This window comes from Rhinolophus hipposideros (assembly GCF_964194185.1).
Source record: "Rhinolophus hipposideros genome assembly, chromosome: 21".
Taxonomy (NCBI): Eukaryota; Metazoa; Chordata; class Mammalia; order Chiroptera; family Rhinolophidae; genus Rhinolophus; species Rhinolophus hipposideros.
This window is the reverse complement of record NC_138067.1, coordinates 44686092-44713951: the sequence shown is the minus strand read 5'-3', so window position 1 is coordinate 44713951 and position 27860 is coordinate 44686092. Positions and strand designations below refer to the sequence as shown.

Below are 27860 nucleotides of genomic sequence, written 5' to 3'. Positions count from 1 at the left end.
CAACACTGGCGTCTCGCGGTCCGCCGTATTGTGACGTCACGTAGCCTGCGGCCCCGCGGCGGGTTTTCTCCCCGGGCACCGCCCTCAGTTCCTCAAGGGGCGGGATGTCGCGATGAAGCGGGTGCACAAGCCTCAGCCGGCCCTGGGTGGAGCAGGTGAGGCGGGACCTGGCGGGATGGCAGGGGAGAGGCGGAATCAGGCCTGGAGGGTGAGACCCGGTGGGGACGGAGGGAGGGGGCCGGAGACGCGGAGGCCGACCGCGCGGAAGCCCCCGTCCTCCGCGGGGGTGTGCCCCGGACCTCACCGGCCAGGGGTCCCTGCCCAGCCTCCTGGGAAAGGCCGCCGAACTTGGCCCACCCGGAGCGCGCCCTCGTGCCAGCCTGCCCCACGGGCCGGCCGGGAGGCCTCCAGCGCCACCTGCGCGGCGAGTTCCACCAGCTGCGAGACTTCCCCATCTTTGAGAGCGACTTCGTGCAGGTGTGGAGCCCCAGGACCCGCGGAGCCGGAGCCTGGACCTGAGCTCCGACCTCCTTACGTGGGAAGCCCTGCTCGCCCTGCCTGTGACCGCTTCCCCGAAAAGTCCGTCTCTCGGGATTCCTAACCAGTCCCTCCGCCTTAATCCCCCCCACCTCCAGACCTTTAGCTTGTGTGAAACCTGGCCTCTGATGCCCTTTGTTCAGTTTCTGTGACTTAACTCCTGTGTGACTCCTGACCTTTGACCCCAGGAGATCTGACCCCTTACTTGGTGTTTAACTCACTTGCTTCATGACCCTTAATCCTACCAAGATTCCTGACTTCTGATCCTTCCCCAAAGCTGCCCCCTCCATCTATCCAGCTTCTAACCTTTGTCCCCTGACCCCAGGTGACCCGGTTAGGAGAAGTCGCCAATAAGGTCACCATGGGGGTGGCAGCCTCCAGTCCAGCCCTGGAACTCCCAGACCTGTTGCTGCTGGCAGGCCCTGCCAAGGAGAACGGACACCTGCAGCTCTTTGGGTGACTGTTCCCGCCCCAGCCTGGACCTCCTTCTTCTCCAGCTCTGGGAATCTTGGGCCCCCTGTAGCACCTGCTCTCACCCCGACGACCCCTAGGGCCAGGAGCCTTGGATGGCTACCAGCCCTCTCTGGGATGCTGGCCACCCAGGAGAATGAGGACAGGGCAATCCACAGGGACCAGAAACCAGGGATAGATAAACATGAGCGGGACAGTCCTCAACCACACCCTGGCAGGGGTCAAGAGAAGGACCTTTCAGACAGCAAGTACTGCGTGCCAGGTGTCCCCTTGGCCATGCTCATAATCTCTGACGTCATACTCTCATGCAGTGGGGGCCCTTAGCCCCCATCCTCCAAAGGGGTAAACTGAGGCCCAGAGAGAGGAACTGTTTGTCCAAGGTCCCAGTGGGTCAGAGGTGGGCTGGGATCAGAACCTCAGGCTCCTTGTAATTGCCAGCCTCACATTTCTTGAGCTCCTGTGCCATGCTACACACTGCCCTTCAGCCGCCTCCAACTCCCGCTGCAAATACCAAAACATTTATGTGCGTATCGTGTATAGAAATATTCTGCCAGTGGCTTTCACTTTTTTGACTACATCTCACAGAGAGAGAAGGAAGGAAAAAAGGAAGGCTGACTCACATTGACACACACACACACACGACCACAATCTTTTAAGTTCTGAAATCCGCAGGTTGGTTTTGTAACGCAGATAGTGGCAGAATCTGCTTCTGACCTGTACTAACTTAAGGCTACAGCCTTTATTTATCCCCCTCTATAAGTTTAAAACATTTCACAAAGTGGTATTCAGATGCCCTGTGGTGTACTGGATAGTTTCTCTTCTACAGTATTCCTTTTCAGTGCTAATTGGTATATCCCTCCCATTGATCTTACGGTTCACTGCGTCATGCCCTACAGCTTGAAGGACATTAAGGACAATGCTGAGGGGGCTTTGCCCCTTGTAACCTCCTTCAGCATTCTCTTCCCCCCAAATACACATACCATTGAAGTAATAATATTGAGCTTGCTCTGCAAACTCAACCTGAGGACTCACCCCTGTCCCCTCCCTTCTAACCAGCTTATAGCCCAGAGTTATTCTGGGCCATTTCGGATGGGCATCTACTGTGTGTTGGCCCTTTCTTAAAAAACAGCCACAGAGAAATGCTATATGCTTCTTTCCCCTCTGTTCACTCCCTCAGCATGATATCAATATTCATGTCATAGCAACATGGGTGTAGATAGCCACCAGGTCCTCTTTTGGACATACGTGATTAAACAAACTGTCCCTTGGATACCAAGCTTACATCTGTCCTCTTGCTGTTACAATGTAGTAGGGAAAACCCTTGAATGAATGTCTGTCTTTAGATGGCCTAGGTTCAAATTCTGGCTTCACCTCTTTTTCACTGGCTTTTGCCAAGTTCCCGACCTGTCTGTGCCTCAGTTTCCTCATCTGGGACATAAGTATAAGAGGAAAGCCCACATGCAGGGCTGCTGGGGGATACCCTGAGGAAATGTGTATAAAATGCTTGGAACAGCGCCTGGCACAGAGTGAGCACTCTGTAAATGTCAGATGTTATTCTTCCATTTCAGGACATAATAGATGAGGGACACTGAGGTTGTGTCCGGTTTCTTGGGCTTACAGCTTGTGTGGCAGGCAGGGGACGTCCATGTGCACAAGTGTGAGGCTGTCTGTAAGATCAATTCCAGGAGGTAGAATTGCTGGTCCCCAGGAGGCAATGTGGCTCCCCAGTGTTGTGGTTCAGAACATGGACGGCTTGGGTTCAAATCCCACTGTGTGACCTAAGCCAAGTTACCCACCCTCTCTGGATTGTTTGCTGCCTTGTTGGACCTTGAATCAGGCCTGGGGGAGGGTGAGGGGGGGACGACCCTGAGGAATTCATTTATTCAAATAACAAGCATCCATTGAGCACCTACTATGTACCAATCTGGGTACTGGGGGACCAGCAGTGAACAAAATCGGGCCAAAATTTCTGCCCTCAAGCTCACCTTCTGGGAAGGCAGAGAGAATAAATGACAATTTGTCTGATGGAGTAAAAGGTCTGTGGAAACATATCAGACAGGAGCCAGTGGGGAGGTCTGCAAGCGTGGTCATGGTTGTAAGTAGGCCAAGGTTGTACACAGACCCCCTTGAGAAGGTGCCTCTTGTGAAAGACTAGAGAGAAATGAAGGGACCAGGCCATAGGGGTGTCTGGAGAAAGTTTTCAGGCAGAGGGAACAGCCTGTGCAAAGGTGCTGAAGTAGGACACAGCCTGGCAGGTTTATGGAACAATGAGGAGGCAAGTGTGGCTGCAGCCCGTGAGCGAGGGGAGTGGGCAGGAGGAGAGGGCACAGAAGGAACGAAGGAGGCACATCCTGCAGGGCCTCCTGGTCAACGTGCGGACTTTGCCTTTACTCTGGGCCGCCAGGGCCGGGAGCGAACGCAGGTGCTAACGCGCGCCATCTGGCGGCCGCGTGGGAACAGACGGGCCAGGGCCCGAGGCAGGGAGCGCAGCAGGGAAGTTGCGTCGGCTGCATCGGGGTGGACGCGGTGGAGGGAGTTACAAGTGGTCGGACTGTGGATACAGTTTAACCGTGGAGCCGTCAGCATTCGGTGGCAGGACTGGATGAGGATGTGAGAAAGTCAAGGCAGGAGCGACTCCACGATTTCCGACCGAGCAGGTGGCAGAAGGTAGTTAAGACCGGGTCGGAGAGGAGCCCGTTTGGGGTAGGGGCGTAAGGTCAGGAATTTGGTTGCTGGCCCTGTTAGGTGTCCGACATCGGTGCAACATCCAGACGGAACTTTCAAGGAGGCGGCTGTCTGTTCGAGTCTGGGATTAGGGGACAGGACCAGCAGGAGACAGTGCTCTCTGGATGGAAGTTGGGGATGGATCAGATTCAAGAGGCAGAGGAAGGGACAAAGGACTCCTTTCCTGGCAGAGAGGGGTGGGCGAGGTGGGCGACCCCCGACCCCGAGGGCACAGCGGCTCGGGGGAGCTGCGGAGCCAGGGAGGCCGGAGTCTGAGGCCGCCCCTTCCGCCCGAGCAGGCTGTTCCCCTTGCAGTTCGTCCAGCTCTTCGTCCACAACGAAAGCCGCTGGCAGCTCAAGGTGAAGTTCCGCACCGGCCGTGCCTTCTACCTGCAGCTGCGGGCCCCACGCGACACCCTCGATCGGGAGTTTGGCCAGTGGGTGCGGCTGCTCTACCGCCTGCGCTTCCATTCAGCCCAGGGAGCCGTGCCCTTCACGCAGGAGGACGACGGCCACGAGGATCTGACCCCGGAGGAGGAGGAGGAGGTGGTGCCAGCGCGGGGCTTCCAGGAGAGAGGAGGGCAGCGAGTGGGAGGGGCTGGGCCAGACTCCTGGGTGTGCGGCGCGGGGCGAGGCCTGGACTCCTGCGTCCTGAAAGGGTTTGCCGTCGGTGCGTAGAGGACAACAGGACCTCAGCATAAGGCAGGGTCTTCGGGCTCTGGTACCCCAGTGTAAGGTGGCTGTAGTTCCCTAACTGGCCGTCACCCGCCCCTGCCTCCCTCCACAGTGGAATCTGGGGAGGGAATGTCTGGCCCTGAAGGCTGAGGTCCACCAGGCCAGAGGCCCAGTTCCCTGTCAGGCCTGGGGAGGGGAGGGACGCCTGTCCTTGAAGGTGGTGGCTCTAGAACCTGTGGGGCCTCTTCCTCTGGAGACCTGCTCCTCCTGCCTTCCCAGTAAATACCAAGTCCCCCACCCGCCCCCAAACGTGGCCACATCAGCAGTCAAGGCGTCTGAGACAAATTATCTCTTGTACCCAGCTTCGAACCATGGAAGCCAGACTGAACCCACAGGCCTCAACTCTGGGGACTGTGATTCCCCCAACACCCTTGAGGTCACCAAAGGGCCAGAGATCTATGTACCCAATTTCAGGGCCAAACAGATGAATTACTAACGTTAATAAAGACCGGCCACTTAAGAACCACCAACCAAGTCACGAACAGTTTCATCACCATCACCAGTACAACATGGCCACCTGGCGGAAGTGGCTCTTCCAGTATGGTCACCTCAATGTGGTCTTCAGTCCATCGCGTCTGGCTCCTTGGGGCCACTCCTGAGACCTTGTGACTCCCCACTCCATCCCGGTTCCCTCACTAGAGTAGTCTCCCAGCCTGGCCTTTGGTTCCTCCCAGCCTCACTGCATTTGCCATAGCAGCCAGCCTGCCTCCTCCCCGTGGGTAGCTAGCCCAGGCAGGCGCCTCCCCGCAGTCATGGGTTCCCCTCCGCTCTGTAGTTGCCATGACAGCACAGCTGCCTCACTAAAGTAGCTGTTCCAAGATGGCAGCCTCCATGTGGTCTGTTTCCATCAGGGGGTGGCCTTATGGAGGTTGTCACGCCAACCTGGCTGTCCCCATTACCCATCCCCAGGTGACAAACCCCTACAGATGAGGAAGGCAGAGCTACAAATTCAAGAACAGACAAGTGCAACTCCAGACAAGACTATCTTCTCAGTGATAATTCAGAAAAGGGAAATCCTGTTTGGGAGGTCCAGGTTAGAACTCAGCAGCCAATTATCTGGACTGGTGAAAGAGAGCTTCATTGCGGCACTGTGGAGGAACCGAGAAAAGGGTGGGTAAGGGGGACCGCAGGGACCTGGCTTCCCCAATGCCTGTGCCCTTGCCAGGCCCTTTGGCAGGCTGGGTCCACTTGACCAGCAGGGGGAGCAAGTCTCCCCTTTACCACTCTGCTCCACCCCCCACATGGGTGGCCAACACTACATCATGGTGCCAGGAATTACTGTCGTTTTGAACCCCAAACTTGAACATTCTGATCAGGGATTTCTGAGCAGCTGTGGGCAACAAGCCATCTCTGGAATCCTGAAACGGGGATATTCAATTGCTGATTCAATTGTTGATAAAGGGGACAGCAGTACATAAGAAATTGAGTCATCCTGCAAGAATGACAGACGTGAAGACTGGGAGAGTGGGCCCTCTGAGCCTTTGCGGCCACTTCTATCTGCTAGGTTGTCATCAGGGCCAGGGGAAGTCACAGTCAGGGAGGGACTATGAAAGCCACCTCTGAGGGACTTGGTTAGTGGCAAATATTTGATGGATGGGAGCCCAGGGTTGGGAAGGTGAGGAAGAGTGTTCCAGATAAAGGGAACAGCATATGCAAAGTCCCAGGGGCAGGAGGAAGCATAGCCAGTTTGTCCAACTGCCAACAGCTTGGTGTGACTGGAACAGTGTGGAAGAAAACTGGAGCTCGTAAGGCTGGAGAGGGGCGGGGGTGCCAGATGCAGGGTGCTGACATGAGGCTGAGGGGCTGCAGGGCTGCTGGGCTGTCCAGGCAGGGCAGGCCAACCCTGCATAGAGAGAGCCCTGTAGAGCCCTATGTGGTGGACTGGAGAGAGACACGGAGGGAGGGAGGGGCTGGGTAAGAATTCAGGAGAAAGGATGAACAAGGCTGGGGCTGAGAGGAGGGGACAGGGCAGAGGCAGGAGGAACAGAGCTTGAGGACAGGCTATGCGGGGGGAAGAGGTTTTACGGGATTCCCATGGCTCCCGGTCCTGGGCCACCACCCATGTTTGCTTTGACGCTGTGTCCGCATATCTGCCCACTGGAAGCCTTAGCGATCATTTGCTAAGCTCTCCTCATTCACTTATTTGTCCTTCAACTCCAAAATTTTCCAAGGGAAACCTTGGACAGCTGCCCAGGCCGAGTCAGGTGCTCCCTCCACCTCCACTCTGATGCCCTGTGTTGCCTCCACTCCAGCCCGTCACCCTGCGTCATTCCTCTTGGGTCTGACTCCGGTTTCCCACTCCTCCTGGCGGGCCCCGTCTGAGAGCTCTGACCTCAGCTCTGCTCAGAGCAGGGCCTCCACTTAGCTTTGTAAAGGGCATGAGTGAAGGTCAGCCAGGCAGAGGGGCCGGGACGCCACCTCCTCACCTCGGACATCCAGCTTGCACTCAGCCAGTGCCTCCCCCAGCTCATTGACAGCCAGGCAGGAGTACGTCCCCGAGTCAAAGGGGGATGGTCGGCGGATGTTCAGTGTCAGGATTCCCTGGTAGTTGGTCATCAGGAATTTGGGATCTTCACGGATTTCCATCTTGTTCTTCATCCAGACGACCTTCGGCTGTTGAGAGGAGTGGGAGAGGAGGCCAGTTTAGAAAGTGTCCCCTGGGTCATTTCCAACGGGCCTTGGCAGAGAGAGTTGGAGTCTAATATTGGCTGTGCCACTTCGTAATTTTGGCTGGATGACCCTGGACTAGTCACTTCTCTGACCCTCAGTCTCTTCTGTAAGAGGAAGAGCTCACTCCTCATTGCAGCCCACAGGGCCCTACATTACTCCTCTGGTCTAACCTCCCACTCCCCTTCTTCCCTCCCTTTGCTCTAACCACACAGGCCGCCTCGCTGTTCCTGAAACACACGGGACAGGCTCCCACCTCAGGACCTTGGCACTGGCTGTTCCCTCTTCTAATTCTGCTCTCTCCTCCTCTTTTCTCCTGTCTCAGGTCTCAGCTCACATGTCACTCCCTGGGCCCTGGCCTGGAGCCCAAAGGCCTTTTTCACACACTCATGACTGCCTGCACTTCTCTGGCACACTTGCTACCCTTTATAATTTTGTAGTCATTTGTGTGACTTTGAATTAGTGTCGGTCTTCCTGTCTGATTCATCAGCACGTACAAAGCCCCCGAATGTGTGTTGAAAGAATAAATGGAGTGAATGATAAATGAATGATGTAAATAAACAAATGCAATGAATGCATGAACTGAGTAAATGAATGGATTGGGAGATGAATAAATAAGTGGAGTAAATGAGTTAAGTGGAGGATTTAGAGAATGATGCACATAAATAGAAATGGAGGAGGTGAACTAACGAATCCACAGTGTGGTTACAGGGGCCAAAGCTAAAATCTTAGAATGTTAGACCAGCAGGTGGCAAGCTGTCTGTAAAGGGCCAGGTAGTCAATATTTTAGGTCCTGTGGTCTCTGTGGCCATGCACAATATGCAAGCAAGTATGCAGGGCCGTGTTCCAATAAAACTTTATTTAGAGAAACCAGTGGCAGGTAGCTTTGGCCCACCGGGTACAGTTTGCCAACCCCTGGTCCAGGTGAGCCACAAGTGTCCGTGTTCCCAAAAAGCAGTCATGAAACTTGGTGGCACAGGAAGACACAACGGGCCCTGGAGGTTTAGACACTCTGCCCTGCACCCCCCAAGGTTTCTATTTTGGAGGGAAATTGAGTGCAATGATCTGAGACCTGGGCTCTAGTCAGAAGAGGAGAGAGGGTTAGAAAAGGAGAGAGAAGTCGGGGAGGAAGAGCCAGTATGGCGGGGAGGAGTGGGGCTTCATCTTGGCGAACATTTCCCACGCACGCGCACGCGCACACGGCACCTTTGGGTAGCCCCTGACGGCACAGTAGAGAGCAGCAGCATAACCAGCCACGACCACCCGGTCCAGCAGTGGCGTCAGGAACTTGGGAGGCGTCCGGAAGTCATGCTCCTTATACTCAAGTGGTTTCCAGCTGATACCTGGAGGAGATGCACTTGTAAGGCAGCTCATCCTGACTGCCCCCCACCATCAACCAGGTGCCATTAACCTTGAGTATGTGTGTGTGTCGGGGGGTGCAGAGAAGTCACGGTCGGACCCCAGCCAATAAGGGGGACTGGAACCCACGGAGGTGCGTGGTGATACCTGTCTTCAGGATCTGGGCTGTATTCTTGGAGAGGCCAGCAGAGTCGCTGAGCCCACAAATGTTCTCACTGAAAACGCGGAAATAGTATTCATTGCCCATGATGAGGTCGGACACAGTACAGCAGGTGGGGCGGCTGTGCTCATAGACGGTGAACCACTCCTAGCGTGGAGACACGGAGGGGCCGGGACAGTTGGGGAGACAGACACAAGAAGGGTCAGGAGATGAGGAAAGCACACCAAAGTGAGCAGAGCTAAGAAAAGCCACGATTCACAGCAGCACCATTCACGTGACTGGAAGATGGGACACCCCAAGTAAGAGCCCAGCAGCCGGTGAAGGGAGACCCAAAATGTGGTAGATACAAGCCATGGAATATTAGCCCGCCATGAAAAGGGGGAAGCACTGACACCTACTACAATGTAGCACTGATACCTAGAAAACAGGAGGCTGAGTGAAAGAAGCCAGGCACAAAAGGCTACCTATTGTCATTCCTTTCAGAGGAAATGTCCAGAATAGGCAAATTCATAGAAAGCAGATGGGTGGTTGCCAGGCCTGGGACAGGGAATGGCAGGGTGACTGCTTAGTGGGTACCGGGTTTCCTTTTAGGTGATGAAAATGTCTTGGGACTAGATAGAGGTTGTGGTTGCACAACGGGGAATGTATTAGATGCCACTTAAAATGGTTAATGCGTAATCTTGTTATATGAATTTTACCTCCATAAAAAGAGAAAAAGAAAACCCATCGTGCACCAAATCTCAGCCCAAAGTCTTCCCTCCCAGCCTCAGCCCATCCTCCCATTCTCTCGGTGCCTTGGTTTCCCCAGTTGGGAAATGAGTACAGCAGCATCTGCTCTGACAATCGGCCAGTTTTTCTCCTCCCACCCCTGGCTCACCCCACTCTGCCCCAGGCCCCTCTGGACTCACCATGGTTTTCTTGTCGGCTTTCTGGATGACATACCCCGTGACCTCACTGTTCCCGTCATCTTTGGGGGGCTGCCACTCCACCAGGGCATTAGTGCCCCACACCTCCTTCACCATCACGTTCATTGGTGGCCCTGCCTTTTCTGGAAGGGGGGTGGTTGTTACATGCCAGCCCAGGCTTCCTCTCCTATGCCAACCTCCTGGCCTCCTCTCCCTATTCTGATCTCTTAGGCCTTCCCCCCACTCCCATTTCCTCACCGTTTTACTCCATTCTCACCTCATACACACCCCACTCCATCTCTTCCCTCCCTTCTCCTGAGCCATCCTCCTCTCACCTCCCTCCCTCCATCCCCACTTGGCACATGGTAGTCCCGCCCTGCCCCCACGGCGCACCCACGACCAGGATATGGATGGTGGCTGTGTCCTTCATGTTCTCAATCTGCACGTTTAGCTCGTACTCCCCGGAGTCCGAGCGCGCTGCCTGCCGTATGAAGAACACAGTGTCCGTGTCGCTGGTGCGCACGTTCACGCGGGAGGAGTCCACAGGCGCCCCGGCCTTCTTCCACACCACCTGGGGCCGCGGCTTTCCCTGCGGGAGGGGGGGGGCAGGGAGCAGAGGTCAGCTGGGGTCTCGCCCCGCATGAGCTGACCCCTGACCCCGACACCAACCCACGCACCTGGAAGGGAATGAGGAGGTTGACCTGCTCCCCCACTTTGCGGATGTAAGTCTGGCGGAGATGGCGCGGGAGTCGGATCTTGGGTTGCTCTGAGGACACAAACACAGGGAGGGCTCAGCGCTGGGCTGGGGACGCTTGCGAGAGGGATGGGGAGACCACGGTGACGGTGACGAGGTTGTAGGGGGCGCCCTAACGACGGCACGGGACGGGCAGGCTGAATGACACCAACTTGGTCTTTAGGGGGGCAGGGGCAGGGGCAGGGGTTGCTCACCCACAATCTCCTGAATGGTGACCGGCTGAGCCAGGGTGGCCGGCTCACTGCGCCCTGCTATGTTGACCCCAACTACCCGGAAGATGATTCTCGCTCCCGTGGGAAGATCCTTGATGGTGAAGCCACAGCGCTCGATGGGTTCCGTGTTAGCCGGGATCCAGTCTTCCGCTATGAGAGGAGGGGAGGGGTGCTGACGACCTTCCCTCAAGACCTTTCTGCACGCCCCTCAGCTTGTTAGCCCATCCCGCACCTTGAACTAGCACCAGATAGTTATTAAGCACTTATTATGACCAGGTTCGAAGAGTGGCGCACACATTAGCTCATCATTCCCACTTCCACGCGATGTTGTTCCCATTTTAGAGATGAGAAAACTGAGGTTCAGAGAGGGAAAGGAATTGGGAGTAGTGCTTAGAGACAGCTCCTCAATTTCCTGCCCCTGTGACAAGTGCCTTTCCATCTTGAATTTATTGCCATGGGTTGGTGAACCAGTGTAAGTCAGACCAACAATCAACAGAGTGAAGTCTAACAAGAGTAGGCTCTGAAGCATCGGGGTGGTGATGACAGATTGGGGAGGGGCTGCCAAGCATAGGAATGGGGTAAAGAGCAATGTGAAGGGAAAAAGGAAAAAAGCTGACAAGAGTCCTACCATCCGTCACCTACTTGCATTACTGAATGCAGTCATCACTGTACCCTGTCAAGATGGGAACTGCCCACCATCTTTAAATGAAGAACCTGAGGCTCAGAGACTTGCCCAAGGTCACACAGTTAGAAAGCGTAGGGGCAGGATTGGAACCCACATCTGTCTGACTTTAAGGCCTGGGATGTGGTGTCAAGAGGATCTTGTCTGTGTTCCCAGTGGGACGACCATGTTGGAGATTTGCCCATAGCCACAGCACTGGGTCTGTCAGTGGAGGATGGAGAGTTGGATGTGTGGAAATATGGATGAGTGGTTGGATGAATATGTGGATGGATGGATGGATGGATGGATGGATGGATGGATGGATGGATGGATGGAGAGACAATAGATGGTTAGATGGTCAAACAGATAAATGGATGGGTGGAGAGAAGGCAGGGGGTGGAGAAAGATGATGGTGAAGAGAGATTTATTGATTAAAAAAATGTTACTGGAGAGATGGACAGTTGAATGATCCAAAATATTTTTAGGGAGATGATTGGATGGATGACTAGGTGGACAGTGGAAAGAAGGGAGGGAGGGAGGGAAGGAGAAATAAAAGAGCGGGGAAGGAAGGGGAAAAGAAAGGAAAGATGGATGGATGGATGAGAAGAAGGAATGTAGGTAGTAAATACTTGGATGGAAGGGTAGATGGATAGATGAAAAAGTATTGCTGTGTGGAGGATGTGTGTAGGGAAGGGAGGAAGAGAAAAAGGGCGAAGGGAAGAGGAGAGGGAAAGCTGGTCACTGGGGGCCAGCCCAGGAATTCCCAGCCCAGGAATTCACGTTCAGTAGAGACACCACAAGGGCAGCACACTGCCCCAGAGATGAGTCCCTGCACTGCCCTGTTTTCAGTCCCCTGAACTGGATACCCACTAGGGTCCATGTGAGCCGCTGCCCCCCACCAAGCCAGACAGGGCCACTCACAGTCCTCCAGGCAGTACTCCACCAGGTACCCGTCGATGCCGCCCGCCCCAATCCTGTTTGGGGGCCTCCACTTGAGGGTGGTGGTGCTGTCTGTGACATCCTCCACGGTCAGGTGTTGGGGTTCACTTGTGGGAGCTGTAAGGATCCAGAGAAAGGGGAGGTGGGAGTAAATAAGGGGTCAGGGGTCAGCAGGGAGGATCAGGGGTCAGAGTTGGAGTTACTGGTCAGAAAATCCATCAATATGGTAGGCCAAAGGTCAATGAGCAAGGACATGTCACAAGAGTCATTAAAACAAGATATCAAGGGATAGTGAGGTCTGCAAGGGCAGGGATAGGTGTTAGCCTGCTCGCTCAGAGGTCAATGGGATATCCAGGCCATAGCACAGAGTCTAGGAGCACAGAGGTCGGCAGCTGATACACTAGGTCAGGAGGGTGGGTGAGCCTTGCGGTCAATATGTTAGTTTGTTGGAGGAGAGAGGACGGAAGTCAGCAGATTCCATAGGGTCAAAGGCCAGGGTGTAGGGTCAGAGATCAATGACAGGCAGGGCATGGGTCAGAGGTGGGGGTTCAGTGAGGTGGAGAGGAGCATCACCAATAGGCATGAAGGGCTTGGAGTTGACGCTGGGCTGGGACACCCCGATGGCATTGACAGCAAAGACCCGCATCTCGTACAGGACGCCCTCGATCATCCTGGTGACCTCATAGGTTGTCTCCGTAAAGACCTCAAAGTTCAGCTTCATCCAGCGATGAGAACCCTTCTTCTTCCGCTCTAGGAGGTACCCTGGATTGCCCCAAGCAGAGAGGCGTGGGAGGTCACGGAGAGGCCATGGAGGGGGTCACAGGTCAGTTGGGGCAGTGAGTCAAAGGTTACATGGCCCAGAGAGACCTGAAGCCATGAATCTTGGGTTGATTTCAAGATCACAGAGCAGTCAGAGGTCATGGGGTCAGGGATTAAGCGGAGTCACAGGTCATGAATTGGGGTCAGGGGTCACAGAAAATCCCAGGCTACTGGCTGGGTTCCCAGGTCGTCAGGGAGTAAAAATTGATGCAAAGACCGAAGGGATTACAAGATGTCAAAGGAGAAAACCAGGTCTCAGAGGGGGGAGGTCACTGAGGAGGCTAAGGACTCTTGGAGGTCAAAGAGAAATCAGGGCTAAAAGAGGTCAGAGGCCATGGGAACTCTGGCACACAGGGACTCACCAGTGACTGCTTGCCCCCCATCATACTTGGGTGGCTCCCAGACAACGGTGGCACAATCCTCGCCAACCGAAGTAACGCGCACAGCCTCTGGGGGGTCTGGGACATCTGGTGAGGGAGGCAGGAGAGTCAGGGGGACCCTGACGGCCTCGCGAAACCACCCCCAAGCTCAGCCCCCTTGGCTCTCTCTGCTCACCCACAACCCGCAAGAAGATGGAGGCCACATCTTCACCGGCGGGGTTGGCGACCTTGATGGTATAGCGGCCCTCATCTGCCCGCTGGGCGCTCTCAATCACGAAGCTGCTGCAGTCCACTCGCTTCTCGACGTGGATCCTGCCCTCGGTGGCTGAGAACACCTGGACACAGCCGCCAGGTGCCTTGCCCAGACCTGCCTCTGCCCCTCCCCTGCTAGGAATTTTCCAATGACTCCCCATCACCACCATGCACAAGGACCAGCAGAAGGACCTGTTGGACCTGCACCAGCCTCATCACTCCTCCCTACTGCCCTCCTCGCCCTCCAAACACCACCCTTAATTAAAAACACCGGACTGGCTCACCCTCAGGATTTTGCATGCAATGCCCTGACCTTCTCTGTCTCCTCTACTATTACCCATCCTTTAGAACCCGCCCAGAAGTCGCCTCTTCCAGGAAGCACTCTTGGATGCCCTCAGCTGAAAGTGATGGTCCCATCCCCTGGATTCCAGTACCTCCCTTTATATCTCATCCCCGATCACCATGGACTGTGACTGTTTGGGCACGTGTCTGCCTCTCTCCCAAAGTGAGGGCTCCGGGAAGGCAGGGGCTGCGTCTGATTCATGGCTGTATCCTCAATGCCTGTGCACAGAGCCTGGCATAGAGGAAAGCTCAGGGGGTGTTTCCTGAGCGAAGGAATGAATGAAGACTGAGTCTATCCCTTTTACAGAAGAGGAAACTGGAGCCCAGAGGAGAGAAGAAAAATTGAACTGTCCCAGGGCCTGGAACATACAAGGTGAAAATATTTGTTGGATGGATGGATGGACAACTGTGTTGGTTGATGGATAAATTGACAAGTTGATTAATTACTGGATGAGTGGATGGATGGATGAATTAATCAATTAATTGATGAATGGAAAGATGGATGGATGGATGGATGGATGGATGGATGGATGGATGGATGGATGGATGGAACGCCCACTATGTGCTAGGACAGTACCGCGTGATGGACAAATATAATTGCCAATCTTCAAAACAACTCCCCGAAGAAGGAACCACAATCCTCATTTTACAATGAAACTGAAGTTCAGAGAGGGAAAGCCACTTGCCTGAATTAACCCAGCAGAGCTGAGAGACACAGATAGGGGAAGCTCCACCATACCTCATCCCCCTTCAACCACGTGGCGACAGGAGGGGGCTCCCCTGTGATGGCCACGTCCAGCCTCAGCTTGTTTCCAGCCACAACCATAATTGCATTTTCTGTGGTCTTCCCCGAGCAGTCCAGGTGGATCTTTGGTGGCTCTGGTGGCAGAAAAGAGATTCTGGGGAACTTGGAAGTGGGCAGTTGGGCCCTCCTGCTCCCCTCCCGACAATCTCTGGAGAAGCTGGGTTCCAACAGCCAGCCACAGAGACCCAGGAGTGCAGGCCCCCAGCCCCTCCTCCCTCAGACCCGGGAGCCCAGGCCATGGTTACCACAGCAGCCGCAGGCCCTTACCTTGCTTGGGGACGTAATCCACCTTGATTTCTGAGGGAAACAGAAGACTGAAAGGTGAGGTGTGAATCCAGTGGGCCCTTCATCCCACCATCACACCCCAGAGGCAGAGGGGAGTGTCTGGCATCACCCTGAGACCTTGGGTGCTAGGGCGGGTTCAGGACCATGAGTGTCCCTTCTCTCATGTATCTCCCACATGGTCACTCTGAAATATATACAGTGCTCTCCCTCATCTTCTCATCTGACTGCCCCTGTGATCAGCAGATGCCCGCTATCTCCCCAACTGTGCAGTCAGGGAAACTTAATCCTGAGGGGAGCATACAGACCCTGGGGGAAAACGAAGGGGCCTCCTCACCCAGGAAGTTGAGCTTGGCCGAGAGGGACAGGGCATAGCCATCGGGCACGAACGTGTAATCTCCCTCATCCTCGGGGCGGACGTCATCAATCACCAGTTTGTGGGACCTAAGGGGTTGGGGGCATAGAGAAGGAGTCAGGCCAGGTCACCCTGGGGTCACCATGGAGAAACACCCTCCTAAGTGCATCTACATGTCCACATTCTAGGCTCTGGAATGCTGGATTCAAATCTCAGCTTTGCCCCTTACTAGCTGTGTGACCTGGTGCAAGATACTTAACCTCTCTGTGCCTCAGTTGCTTCATCTATAAAATGGAGGCAAAGATAACAATCTACACCAGGGTTGTAAAGCATATAGTGAATGCCCTTTAAGCTTTAGGATTCAGTCTTGCCATTATTGACACCACCAGCAGGCAGGGTTTCTCACACTTGGAAGAGGGCAGCTGGGCCCTCCTGATCCCCTCCTGACAATCTCTGGAGAAAGACTACATTCACCAAAACCTTTTGTCAGGAAACCCACCAGGACTCAACGTTCTATGGACATCATGTTGGCTCTGTGCACTCCTCAGATAGCCAGGTATTTGTCTCGGTGTCCATGTGCTACCTGTTGAATTCCAGCCCCTATTTCCTTAGCTAGATGCCCCTGGGTAGACTGCAAATATGGCCATAGATTTTGCTCGTCCTGTATCCATGCCCTGGCAATGAGACCTCGCAGCCTGTGACTCCTTTGCTCAATAGAATATGACTGAAGTAACATGGGGACTGTTCCCAGCCCAGGCCACAGAAGCCTTGTTCCCTTGCACTTTCTTGGGACCCCTGCTTCTCCCACATGACAATGCCAGGACGAGCCGTACTAGGAGATGAGGCATCACAAGGACCAGAGCAGAGGCAGCCTAGTTCTCCCAGCTGAGGTCCTGATAAATCACAAGATCAGCAGAACTGACACTCAGCTGACCACAGAGGCACAAGAAAGGCCATCCTAAATCAGCCAGCCTCCCCCCAACCCACAGATTCATGATTAAATAAATCCTTGTTCTTTTAAACCACTAAGTCTGGGGTTAGTTGTTCTGCAGCTAGAGCTAGCTGATACACACCCCCAGCCACCTCCCCAGTCTACTCCGCACCTCCCCACATGGGATATGGTGATCCTCTTGCTGGGCCGAACTTCGATTCCATTCTTATACCATTTGCCTGTCACCTTCTCATCAGATACCTCACACTTGAATACGGCCTGATCCGAGGCCTTCACCGTCAGATCGGCAATGTCTTGCAGGACCTCCAGCTGTTTCTCTGGATAAGGAGAGAAGGAGATGGGGCTGTCACAGCTTCAGTCGCCTCACAAATATTTGTGAGCACCGACTATGTGCCAAAGACTCTACCAGGCACTGGGGACACAGCCATGACCCAGAAACAACTGCTGGCCTTGTGGACCTCCCATTCTAGCTGGGAGACAGACAGTGAACAGGGAAACACATAAATGTATAAGAAGGGGGCATGAGGCAAGACAGGGAGGAGTCCACAGGAGGCTGCAGGAGTCCCCAGGTAACAGGAACAGCATGTGCAAAGGTCCTGTGAAGCGAAGCAGGCTTGTCGGTATGTAAACAGCAAACAGGCCAGTGCAGACGAAGGAGGTGACTGTGGCAGATGAAATGGGTGGGTCAGACAGGGCCCGATCATGCACCTTGGAGGTCACGGAAAGGACTTTGAGTGAGGCAGGAGGGCGGTGGGAAAACAGCTGGAATCTGATTTACATTTAAATTCCCCCCCCCCAAAAAAACCAATGCATTTACATGGTTTAAAAATAAAATGATAAGAGGATTTACATACAGAGGGGGAAATCTCACACCCAACCACTTCTAATCGTGTAGATCTAGGTCCCTTCTCCAAAGGTGTCATCCAGACAGTCTATAGCTATGACAGAAAATGTGCATGTACATTCTTTTTCCCCTTTCTTTCCACCTTTTCTTCCTTCCTTCCTTCCTTCCTTTTTTCCTTCCTTCCTTCCTTTTTTCCTTCCTTCCTTCCTTCCCTCCTTCCTTCCTTCCTTCCTTCCTTCCTTCCTTCCTTCCTTCCTTCCTTCCTTCCTTCCTTCCTCTCTTTTCCCCTTTATACAAACAGTAGTACATTTGTTTTTTCACCCAAAAGCAGGTCCTTGAAGAAAGTCATTTTTTTCAATGTTATTTTGTTATAACTGATCAGATGCCGCAGGAACTTAGCTCTTGTTTATATTGATTAGCCTATGGTAAAATTGGTTTCATTATATGTCATTTCGCTGCAGTTTTAAGAACCTAGCGGCGACATTAACTGACGACTTACTGTATCTTGGAAATCCTTCCACAACAATAAATTTAAAAAGTGTCCTTTTTTATGGCGACATATGAATATACCATCATTTGTTTGGCCCATAATGAGTTTTTATGTTTCTGTTTTAGTTTTTATATTTAAAGAATTATAGATTCACAGGAGTTTACAAAAATAGTGCATAGAGACCTGTGTACACTTCCCCCAGCTTCCCCCAATGGTGACATCTTAGATAACTATAATCGAATATTCAATCCAGGAAATGGATGTGGGTACTATACTGTCACCTAGACTACAGAATGTGTTTAGTTCTCACAATCTGACCTAACACTTTATAGGGATCATTCTGGCTGGTATGTGTGTGTGGGGGGGCAGGTGTAGAAACAGAGCAACTAGTAAGGAGACTACTGCAATAGTCCAGGCATGAGGGGATGGAGACCGGGGCGAGAGGAGGGCCGTGGAGGTGGGGAGAAGTGCTTAGATTCAGGATCTCCTTTGACGGCGGAGCCACCAGAACTTGCTGGTGAATTGCATGTAGGGTATGAGGCAAAGACGGGTGTCAGGGACAACTCTGAGATTTAGAGCCTGGGTATCTTTTGAGTTGAGAAGAGAAGCATGCTCAGTGCGGCTCCAGCCCCACCTGAAGACCCCATACCTTCCACAATGAGCTCGGCCTCGCACTGGCCGCCGTTGGTCATGACCAGGTAGCAACCCCTATCCTCCATTGTCACTTCCGAGAAGATGAGAATGTGACGCTTTCCATCCTTCTTGAAGCGGAACCGCCCCTTGTAGGAATCCTCCCTCGTCATCTCCACGCCATCTTTCATCCTGGGTGGAGGGGACATGAAGTGGGGAGTGAGGGGTCCACACAGCCCTGGGTCTGGATATCAGAGGGCGAGTCAGGGGCCAGAGAGACAGTCCTGAGCAGGGGTCAGGAGTCCGAAGGGAGGGAGGAGAGATTAAGGTTGGCAGAGTCATCTTGAACGGGTGGGTCACAGGTGGGGGTCAAGGGGAGAAAAAAGAGGAGGTCATGGGTCACAGGGAGATAGATGCCTCAAGGTCCTGGCTGTAGGTCATGGAGCACAAAAAGAGGTCATGTAGAGAGGTCAGAGCATGGAGGAAGTCCTGGGATCACAGAAAGATGTCAAATATTGTGGCCTCTGTAATTGGGTTTCCTCTATCAGGAACACTCCTCCCTTCCCACTGCACTTCTACCTCCTCATCATTCAAATTCCATCTCAATTGTCACCTCCTCCAGGAAGCCTTCCCTGACTTCCTGAGTCCCTTCTTCCTATTAAAAAGTAGTTGCAGCATCAGTCACTGCTCCTCTGAAACACTTGTCAGAAAATAGAATTTTCATATATATTCATATGGTGACATGACTAATAACCTGTCTCCACCTCTTATACATACACACCACAGCAATTTACCAGATTATAAACTCCATGAGGGCAGGTACTATGTTGATATAGTTTCTCTCCATTATATTTCCAATACGTAGAAGAGTGCCATCACGCAATAGGTGCTTGATAAGTATTTGTTGGATGGGTGAGTAGATGTGATGGAAGAATGAAAATGGGTAGATGGGTGGGTTAGTGGATGGGTGGGTGGATGGATGGATTGATCAATGGGATGGATGGGTAGATGAATGGATGGATGAGTGGGTGTGGAGACAGATGGGTGGATGTATGAGTGGATAGACCAAAGGATGGATGATTGGTTGAATAGATGAATAAATAATTTAATGAATCTGAAATAGCAGGGATCAGGAAAAGGACCCTGAAATGGATGGAATGCGTATAAGTCAGGAGTTCTAGAATTTCTGGAGGTCCTGGGTGAAGGTCGGGATTTATAGAGAAAAGCTGACTACTAGTAGCTACTGGGTAACGATCCAAAGTCTCCAAGAGAGACCGTAAAAATCAGGGTTGATGCAAAGAAGCTGTGGGCACTTGTATGGAGATCAGGACTCAAAAGTCACTTACCACATGACCTGGGCACCCTCTTCCGACACTTCCACTGCCATTTCCACCCGGTCGCCCACAAACACCTGCTGGTCCTCAAGGGGTGTCACAATCAGGATTGGAGGTTCTGTGGGGCATAGTGGAGACTGGAAGTCAGTAGTTTCAGGATCTCTCCAGAACCCTAATCCCCAAGCTCAGGTCCAAATCCCGGCTTCACCTTTGACAAAGACCTCGGTGACACACTTCTCATCAGCGACAGCGACTTCGTAAGCAGCATCATCCGCCATGGTGCACTTGTTGATGGTGAGAATTCGCTTCTTACCAACATTCTCAAACACGTACCTGGTGCAAAAATCTCACCTCAACCCAGGGCCTAGCCCTGGGGTAGATCTACCCTCTCCCTCCAAGTCACTCCTTCTCAGAGACAAATTATGCACGAGGGGATAGATGATCCAATTTCCACTATTTAAATAACCAGGGATAAAATGCTAACTGTCCATACCCATCTTCTCCTTCCACTTAGCAGTGGCACACAGCAACCCGCCTAGAGAACTACATTTCCCAGCCCCCTTTGCAGCTGGGATGGCTGCACTACTGAGCGTGGGCCAATAGAATATGAATGGATATGATGTGAGTAACTGCTAGGTCATCTGCAACTTTGAATTGCTTGCTCTGGCCTTTTCTCCTTCCTCCTTGTCTGCCAGACACTGATGTGCCCATAAGCCAGCTTCAGTCACGCAGATGAGAATGCCACAGGAAATGGTGTAGCCAAAAATAAGAAAACTGGGTCCCAGAAATGTCTCTAAGAGGAGAGCTGGCCCACCTGCCCCCATCAACTAGAAACACAACTTCTCTTTAACTTAAAGTAATGTATTCTAGGAACTCTGTCACCTCAACTTAACCTGTACCTTCACTAATAGAATTTTTTATCTTATCCAAAATGCTCATGATGACAAATTTAGAAAACACAGCCAAGGAAAAAAATAATTTAAAAAGAACACATCCGTAACTGTCCCACCAAGAGATCACTGCTGCAAACATTTTGGCCTCTGCCTTTCCAATCTTTTTATCTGTACATATGTAAATAACATTTTGTGAAGTAGAAATGGGAACTATCCTTCTGCATGTAATAATTGTGAACAATTTCCCAAGTTAGTACATACGTTTCAGAATATCTTTTTTAGTGACTGCACAGCACCTGAGTATGAAAGTGTGCCTTTTGGTTGCTTTTCATGTTTTGCTACAACAGCAAATGCTTTGGTGAACATCCTCGTGGCTAAATAAGCATAACCACAGTAATTCCCTTACAATAAATACCTAGAATTGTACAATCTAAAGGCTTTCTAATACACTGCCCTTTTGGAGAGTTAGCAATTTACATTCCCACAAGCAGCATTTGTGGACCTACTTCCCTATGTCTTCTCCAGCACTGGGTTTTACCATTTTGTAAAGTCTTTCTGCCCATTTAGAGAGCAGAAAGACTGATGTTTTGATTTGTGTTATTATTGTTGTTGTTGTTGTTATTGGCAAGGTTGAATGTGTACTTCACAGCGTATTGGCCATTTGGGTTTCCTCTCAACTGAATTCTTGGTCTTTCTTGCCTTAGTCTATTTTTCTACTGAGGTATTTGCAATTTTCATATGGGTGATGCGGTGCCCTTTCTTGGTTAAAAGTGGCCAGCATTATTTCTGGGTGCTCTCTCTGGGCCCTGGATCTCACCCACCCAGACACTGCCCCACACACATACTTGCTACTTGGTTTGATCTCCTGACCATTCTTGAACCACTTGAGGGGAAGGTCTGGGTTACTGATCTCCACCATCAACTTGATCTTATTGCCCCTGTCCACTTGGTAGGCTGGATCCAGCTTCTTGATGAAGGCTGTAGATGGAGGAATACAGGGGTGGGTGGAACTGAGAGGTTCTCACTGCCCTGGTAATCCCCAGGGCTGCCAAGTCTCTCTCCTCAGACCATGGGCTCTCCAAGGTCAAGATCAAGAAGCCTCCTACAAACTTGGAGGTCCCTGAGAACAGGATTCTATTACTCCTCAAATTGAGACCTCCAAAACATAGGTCCAGGGTCCAAATATCTAATACCCACGAAGCTGGGGTTCCTACAGGCAGGACCCATCTCCCCTTAGGCCAGCACTGACCTTCACTCTTCTTGACCTCGACCTTGGCCTTCTTGAGCCGCTTCAGCATGCCCCGGAGGTCGGTGATGCCATACTGGAAGGCGATCTTCTCGTATTCACTCTTCTTTGCCCCTTTCAGGAGCTCCCAGATCTCAGGTGGGATGCCTAGGTCATCATCATCTTTCTTCTTTTTCTTCTCCTGCTCAACCACCTCCCTGAGGGTGGGGAGAGCATGCTGGGCCACCATGGGGTCTCCCTCTGCCTTCTGTGCTCACTTGCTGTGCATCTTGCCTGAGTCACTTTCTCTCTCTAGGCCTGTTATCCTGTGTTCTCTTCTTCCTGGAGCATTGCCCCAGCCTCCACCCTGGCCTCCTGACCTCCATCCAATCTCTTCCCCTCAGGTTGTTCCCCACATTGCCCCAGAGGGATATTTCGGACCCCCACGTCAGGTGCCATCCCTTCCTCATTCAGAACTGGATGGCTGAGTGTAATGGCAGATGGGTAGATGGACATGTGGGAAGACAGCGGGTAGATGGATGGACAAATGCGCCGAGAGTTGGATGGATGGATTAGTTGATTAATAAATAGGTAGCCGGTTGGATGGATGAATGAGATTGGTGGGTGGGTAGACAAATGGATAGATGGATGTTTGGTTGGGTGAACAAGTAGGTGAGTAGGTGAACTGGAGCCTGAGTGGGCAGGAAAGTAGACGTGAGGATGAAGGGTTGAAGGGTGGGTAGGTAGGTGAATTGATGGGCAGATGGTCGGGTGGGTGTGGGTGGAGGGGTGAATGGACAGGTGGCTGAGTGGGCGGGGAGTGCGTAGAGAGAGGAGGTGGTGGAGGGGTGAGCAGGGAGTCCATCGATGGTAGTAGAAAGCAACAAGGGCAGTGGGTCCTCACCCACCGTCCTTCTCCTCCTTGAGCCCCCATGTCCCCTCTCTATATCAAGGCGGGGTGGGCTTACCTCTTCTTCAACAGGCCACTGAAATCCAGCTCACCCGTGTCTTCTGACTTCTCTTCACCCCTGTGGCCATTGAGAGTGGGTGTGAACTCCACTGAGTCTCTGTCCCCCTAGACTCACCTTGGGTCCCCAACTCCTTGCATTGCCCGATCTTCCCTTCTCCCATACTCCCCCTCCACAGGGAGACATCCCCTCTCCCCAGGGTCCATGGTTACTCACGAACGCTTGAAGGCTTCTAGATTCTGCCCAGCGGAGTCTTGACAGGGCGCTGGGGAGAGGCAATAGGGTAAGAGGGAAGGTGAGCTGGAGGCAAGGCCTGATCTAAGACCAAGAGCACCCCTCCAGGCCTGTGCAACCTACCCCAGGCCCCTTTTCTTTCACCTCTTGTACCAGCACACCCCCTCACTGACACCCTCTACTTGCAGACTCATTTCCCTGGCTGCCACCCTCTCTCAGCAGCCTACTCCCCCTCCCACATGGGCCAACACTCCCTTTTCCTCAGGTGTGGGCAAACTGATTCCCTATGCTCTCCGTATTTATGCCCCCACACATCCTGGGCTGCAGACCCCCAGAGCTTGTACACCCTCAGGACTCCATACATGTGCCCCCATGTCTGTGTAATCTGCCATTAATCCTGTACGCCCTCACCCTCAACCCATACACCCTTACTCTGTAAACCTGGATACCCTCACTTCCCAAGCCCTTGCTGATACTTTCTCAAGCCTGTATGCTGTGACTGTGGAATCTACAAAACTTGCCTTCTGAGCCTTCACAAGAGCACTTGAAAATGCGGAACACTCGCATCCCCAAATCTACACCCCCGCACGCTCTAAGCCTGCAGACTCTCTCCCCAATTTGGAATACCCTGGCCCCTGAATCTGTACTCGCTTCTCTAAAACCTTGTGCCTGCCTCACCCCACATCTATTCCCCCACCGCAAACCCACAACCCTTGGCTCCTATCCCCCCACCAGCGCACCCTCCACGTCGATGTTGAAGCCACAGCTGTCACAGATGTCCTTGGCTTTGACCTCAAGGCGGTAATCGCCACGGTCCACCAGTAACACCTTCCCAATGTGCAGCTCCACGTTGTACACCTGGGGGCCGAGGCCAGGGGTGTGGGTGCATGTGTACCCCCCTCAGCGCCACACCACATCCCCCAGAGCCCACCCACAACTCTCTCTCCACGTCCCAACCCCCTCCCTACAGGAGAGGCCAGCTGTCCCACTCCTACACAATCCTTGACCTTGGGAGCTCATGTCCTTGATCCCCTGAAACTTTTCTGGAGATGACAGGCCGTGCCCAAGAGCAACATGCAAAACCCAAACGCTCTCCTCTCCTGTCCAGGACAACCTCTGCCACGCAGCCCTGAATAACTTCCACCCTTGGAGCTCCGCTTCTCCATCTGTGGGGCTCCAGGCCCATGATTATCCCTCAGAGGTTCCCAGGCCTTCTGAGAAGTGAGGCCTACGCAACCTCCAGTCCCGGCCCCCACGCCCTAGCGTCCCACGGGGGTCCTCACATTGCTGGCAGAGTCATGGGTTTCTTTGAAGGAGAATCGGGTCCCGCTCTTGATATCCAGCTCCATCCACTTCCCCTTGAACCACTTGATGGTTGGTTTGCTGGGGAGATCCTTCCCATTCACCTTGGCCACAATCACCACGTCCTTTCCTGGGTGGGCGGTGGGGGAGGGATAGGATGGAAGGGAGACTCTATAGAGAGGACTTTGAAGTCCTCCAGCGCCTTCTCTCTCAGACCCAGGAGTCTGGGTTCCCATCCCCTCCTCCCCCCAGATCCCCCTCACCATTCTCCACTGACACAGACTCTGGCTTCTTCAGGAAAATGCCAGTGGGCTCCTCAGCAGTGGGGGACTGTTCCTCAGGTGGGGTTTCTCCTGGGAGACAGGATTAGGGGGCCTTAGGTAGGCCGGAAAGAGGCAACAGGCCACTTTGGGGACAGGGTTTAGAGCCATTGAGGGACCCTCTGCTCAGAGGACAAAGACCATGGGGCACAGTGGCTTTTCCTGATCTGGGAAAGACCATGTGTCACCCAGGGGGCTGCGTGACCTTGGCCAGGCCACCCCATCTTTTTGGGCCTCAGTTTACCCATCTGTAAACTGGAGGGTGGTGCACTGGGGGGACTTGGATGGGGCTTTGTGGTAGGAGAGGTTTAAAGATGGACTAGGGCGTTCTGAGCTGGCAGCGGCTGGGTGAGGCTTGAAGGCCACACTGGAGCACTGGGCTATGTCCTGGGGGCACTGGGGGGCCGTGAGGGCTGTGAGCAGGGGAGGCATGGGTCAGCTCTGGGGCCATGGGGAGGGCAGGGACAGTGCCGAGGGGCGAGCGCCTGGGGATGAGGTCCAGGCTCTGCTGAGCCTATTGGACATCATGTCACCTTTGGGGGGCTCTGCCGGAGCCTCCTCAGGGGGGCCTTCCTCGGGAGCTGGTTTGGCATCATCTTTGCCTTCGGGGGCCTTTTTGGCTGCTGTGAGGTAGATGTTCACAATTGAGCGCACGCTCACCAACTTTCCTCTTCCAGAATTCAGGAGTCCAGGCCTTAGGCCCCTCCTCCCTCAGGCAGGTGTTCAGACCGTGCAGATAAATTAAATTTATCTCTGATCCCGAGAGTCTGTGGGATCAGGTTTCCCTTTGCCTCAGGCAGGCTGTGTCTCATCCACCCAGGCCACCAGGCCCTGACCTTTTGGGACCTGGGGGTAAAATTAGCTCTTCCCCTGGGCTGGAAACGGAACACCTTGTGCTGACCACAGCATCTCTGCCCTGCCCTGCCCGCTGGCTCCTGGCCCACTGTGGGCCACCCCAGCTGCAGTGAGGGGCTCGACCCCCACTGTACAGCGTGGTTGGCCTGGTGCCAGTGGTCTGGACACCCGGGGAGGAGGGGGCCCTCTCCGTGGACTTCTCTCTTCTGTTCACTACCCATAGAGAAGAAGCCCCATCCCCATATAAAGAAATGCTTCCCCAGGCCCATTCAAAGAAGGGCCCCAATCTGTACATAAAGAAAAGCGCTTAGCCCCTCTATGGAGAAGATCCCCTAATTCCAACATGGGGAAGTCCCAATTCCCATAGAAAGGAGGTCCCCTCGTCCTCATACAGAGTTCTCTTCACCACTCAGACAGGAGCCACATACCCCTACAGAGAAAGGCTCCAATCGTCACTCAGAGAAGTGGCCCGATCCCCATTCAGAGGAACCCAAATCACCAAGCAAAGACTCCCCAATCTACACACACAGGACTCCCAACCCCATCCAGAAAAGGGGCTCAAATTCACAGATTCTCCATCTGCACCCAGAGATGGGCCCCTAACGCCCTACAGAAAAAGGAACCCCCTTTCTGCACAGGGAAGGGAACTTCTCCCTACAGAGATAGGTGTCCCAACTCTCCTCAGAGAAAGGAACCCCCTGACCACACAGGGAAGGGGACCCCCATGCCATGCAAGGGTGGGAACTCTGTACCACACAGAGGATGCACCCCATTCTCCCAACCCCAAACACAGGAGCCCCGCGTCCTTATTCAGAAACAAGGACCCAGCTCCACACAGGGAGGGAGGCCTGAAAGACACCTGGTTCTGCCTCAGGCATGTCGGCGGATCTCCTCCTGCTCCTCTGACCGCAGCTGTGTCCGGCTGGGCCCTAGGGAGGACAGGTGGGCCCCCAGAGGGAGCCCTTTAAGGAGTGCCGTGACTCCCAGGAGGCTTCAGGGGGCATCCGGGGGGCCTTCCCACCCTCCCCTGCCGCCTCAGTCCGCCCCGCTTGTTCTAAAGGGCGAGAAATAACAGCTGGACATGGAGAGATGGCAGAATGCCAGGTCCCCAGGGAGAAGGGGGCTGGGTTCCGACACCTGGGTCTAAAGAAGGAGGTGCTGGGCGCCTGGATTCCTGGGTCTGGGGGATTCCTAGGACCCAGGGAAAAGGACAAGGATGACGGCCTGGACTCCTGGGTCCTAGGAGGAGGAAGAGGAAGGAGCTGGGGTCTAAAGTGGGTGAGTGGCTCCCGGGTGGGAGAAGACAGGGTCTAGAAAGCCATTCTTAGTATCTGCAAGTCAGGACTTTTGGAGAAACCAGAGCCAGGAGGGAGGGTCCGATTTCCCAGCGAATGCAGGACGGCTGCAGGGGGGAGGTCTCTGTGACCGCAGGGAGGGCACTGAGGCTTGGGGACTCCGGAGTCCCGCCCCCGAGTGTGGGCACACCGGAAGGCCTGGGGCCCCAGCCACCTGGGACCCCGGACTGGCCACCGCCTCTTTTGGGACAGCGCCCGGCCCAATCCCCGCGACGATTCCGGGAGCGGGCGCGGCAGGCACCGGGCGTGGGTGCCCCCAGCGGGGGCGGGTCGGGAGGACGGGAAGGCCCTGGAGGGCTGCCCGGACGTTGGCTCCCTTCCCGGCAGGGGGACCTGTGGCTTTCTGAATGGGGGGGGGGGGCTGGACGCCGGGTGGGGGTAGGGGGTTGGGGGAGGAGAGGATCTCGTGGACCCCAGGTGTTATGAGACGAGGACGAGGTGGGTGTGGGAGGGAAAGGGTGTGGGGTCTGGGGGTTAAGGCGAAGGACGGGGGGGTGGAGTGTCGCAGGGTGAGGACCCGGTGTGACGGAAGACAAATCCCTCCCGGTTTTCTTCCTGACCATCTCCCCCCCTCCCCCTTTTCCAAAACCCCCTATGAGCCGGAAACTTTCCCGCCTCCAGGGAACGCTAAGCCAACCCGGAGGCAGTCTCCACATGACGTCACGGGTTGCCACGCGGACGGCCACGCCGCTCCCGCGGGCCTAGCAGGTCGGTTGAGCTGTGGGAGCCAGGAGGGCGGCGCTGACACCAGGTCCCTAGCGCCCTGCCCTACCAACCCGAGAGCTAAATCCAGAGAGAGGAGGAGTGAGATTCAGGGAGGGAGGACAGAAAACCAGGGAAGGAGGATAGAGACCCAGACAGAAAGGGAAGCAGGGAGAGGGCGGGGAAGAACTCTAGTCGTCAGGAAGAGACAAAAATTGAACCGAACCACCAGTGCCTGTAGCTCAAGCCCCTTACCCTGGCCTTCAATGCTTAGCCTGGTCTGACTCTGCCTCTTCCATCGTCTCTCTTCTCTCTCCCCTCACTGTCCCAGTGTCCCTGAGGGCCAGCAGGCCCCGGTGGACCGACAGCATTGCAGTCCTTGACAAAGGGTCCAAGG

General features: G+C 53.9%; 2 protein-coding genes across 3 annotated transcripts; one reads left to right on the top strand and one right to left on the bottom strand.

Moving 5' to 3' along the window:
- The first annotated feature begins 15 nt into the window (after positions 1-15).
- GARIN5A (golgi associated RAB2 interactor 5A) lies at positions 16-4933 on the top strand. 2 transcript variants are annotated; one of them, XM_081031236.1, is made up of 5 exons: positions 16-155; positions 326-477; positions 863-993; positions 4032-4278; positions 4770-4933. In XM_081031236.1, the coding sequence occupies exons 1-5, from the start codon at positions 113-115 to the stop codon at positions 4893-4895; spliced, it is 699 nt and encodes a 232-aa protein (XP_080887362.1). In that variant the 5' UTR covers positions 16-112; the 3' UTR covers positions 4896-4933. The 2 variants fall into 2 exon arrangements, with proteins under 2 accessions (XP_080887362.1, XP_080887361.1); XM_081031235.1 differs by having other exon boundaries at positions 4032-4933.
- Positions 4743-26923, bottom strand: MYBPC2 (myosin binding protein C2). The gene is made up of 28 exons (XM_081031144.1): positions 26266-26923; positions 25085-25174; positions 24495-24584; positions 24213-24361; positions 23670-23787; positions 22912-22960; positions 22696-22755; positions 21752-21945; positions 21348-21480; positions 19818-19942; positions 19622-19727; positions 18295-18467; positions 16463-16628; positions 15342-15448; positions 14990-15019; positions 14657-14796; positions 13499-13658; positions 13306-13410; positions 12698-12886; positions 12107-12241; positions 10507-10674; positions 10236-10324; positions 9952-10147; positions 9562-9701; positions 8641-8800; positions 8341-8477; positions 6894-7080; positions 4743-5555 (listed from the first exon to the last, which is right to left on the bottom strand). Exons 1-28 carry the CDS (start codon positions 26282-26284, stop codon positions 5545-5547), a joined length of 3426 nt encoding a protein of 1141 aa, XP_080887270.1. The 5' UTR covers positions 26285-26923; the 3' UTR covers positions 4743-5544.
- Between the last annotated feature and the right edge of the window lie 937 nt (positions 26924-27860).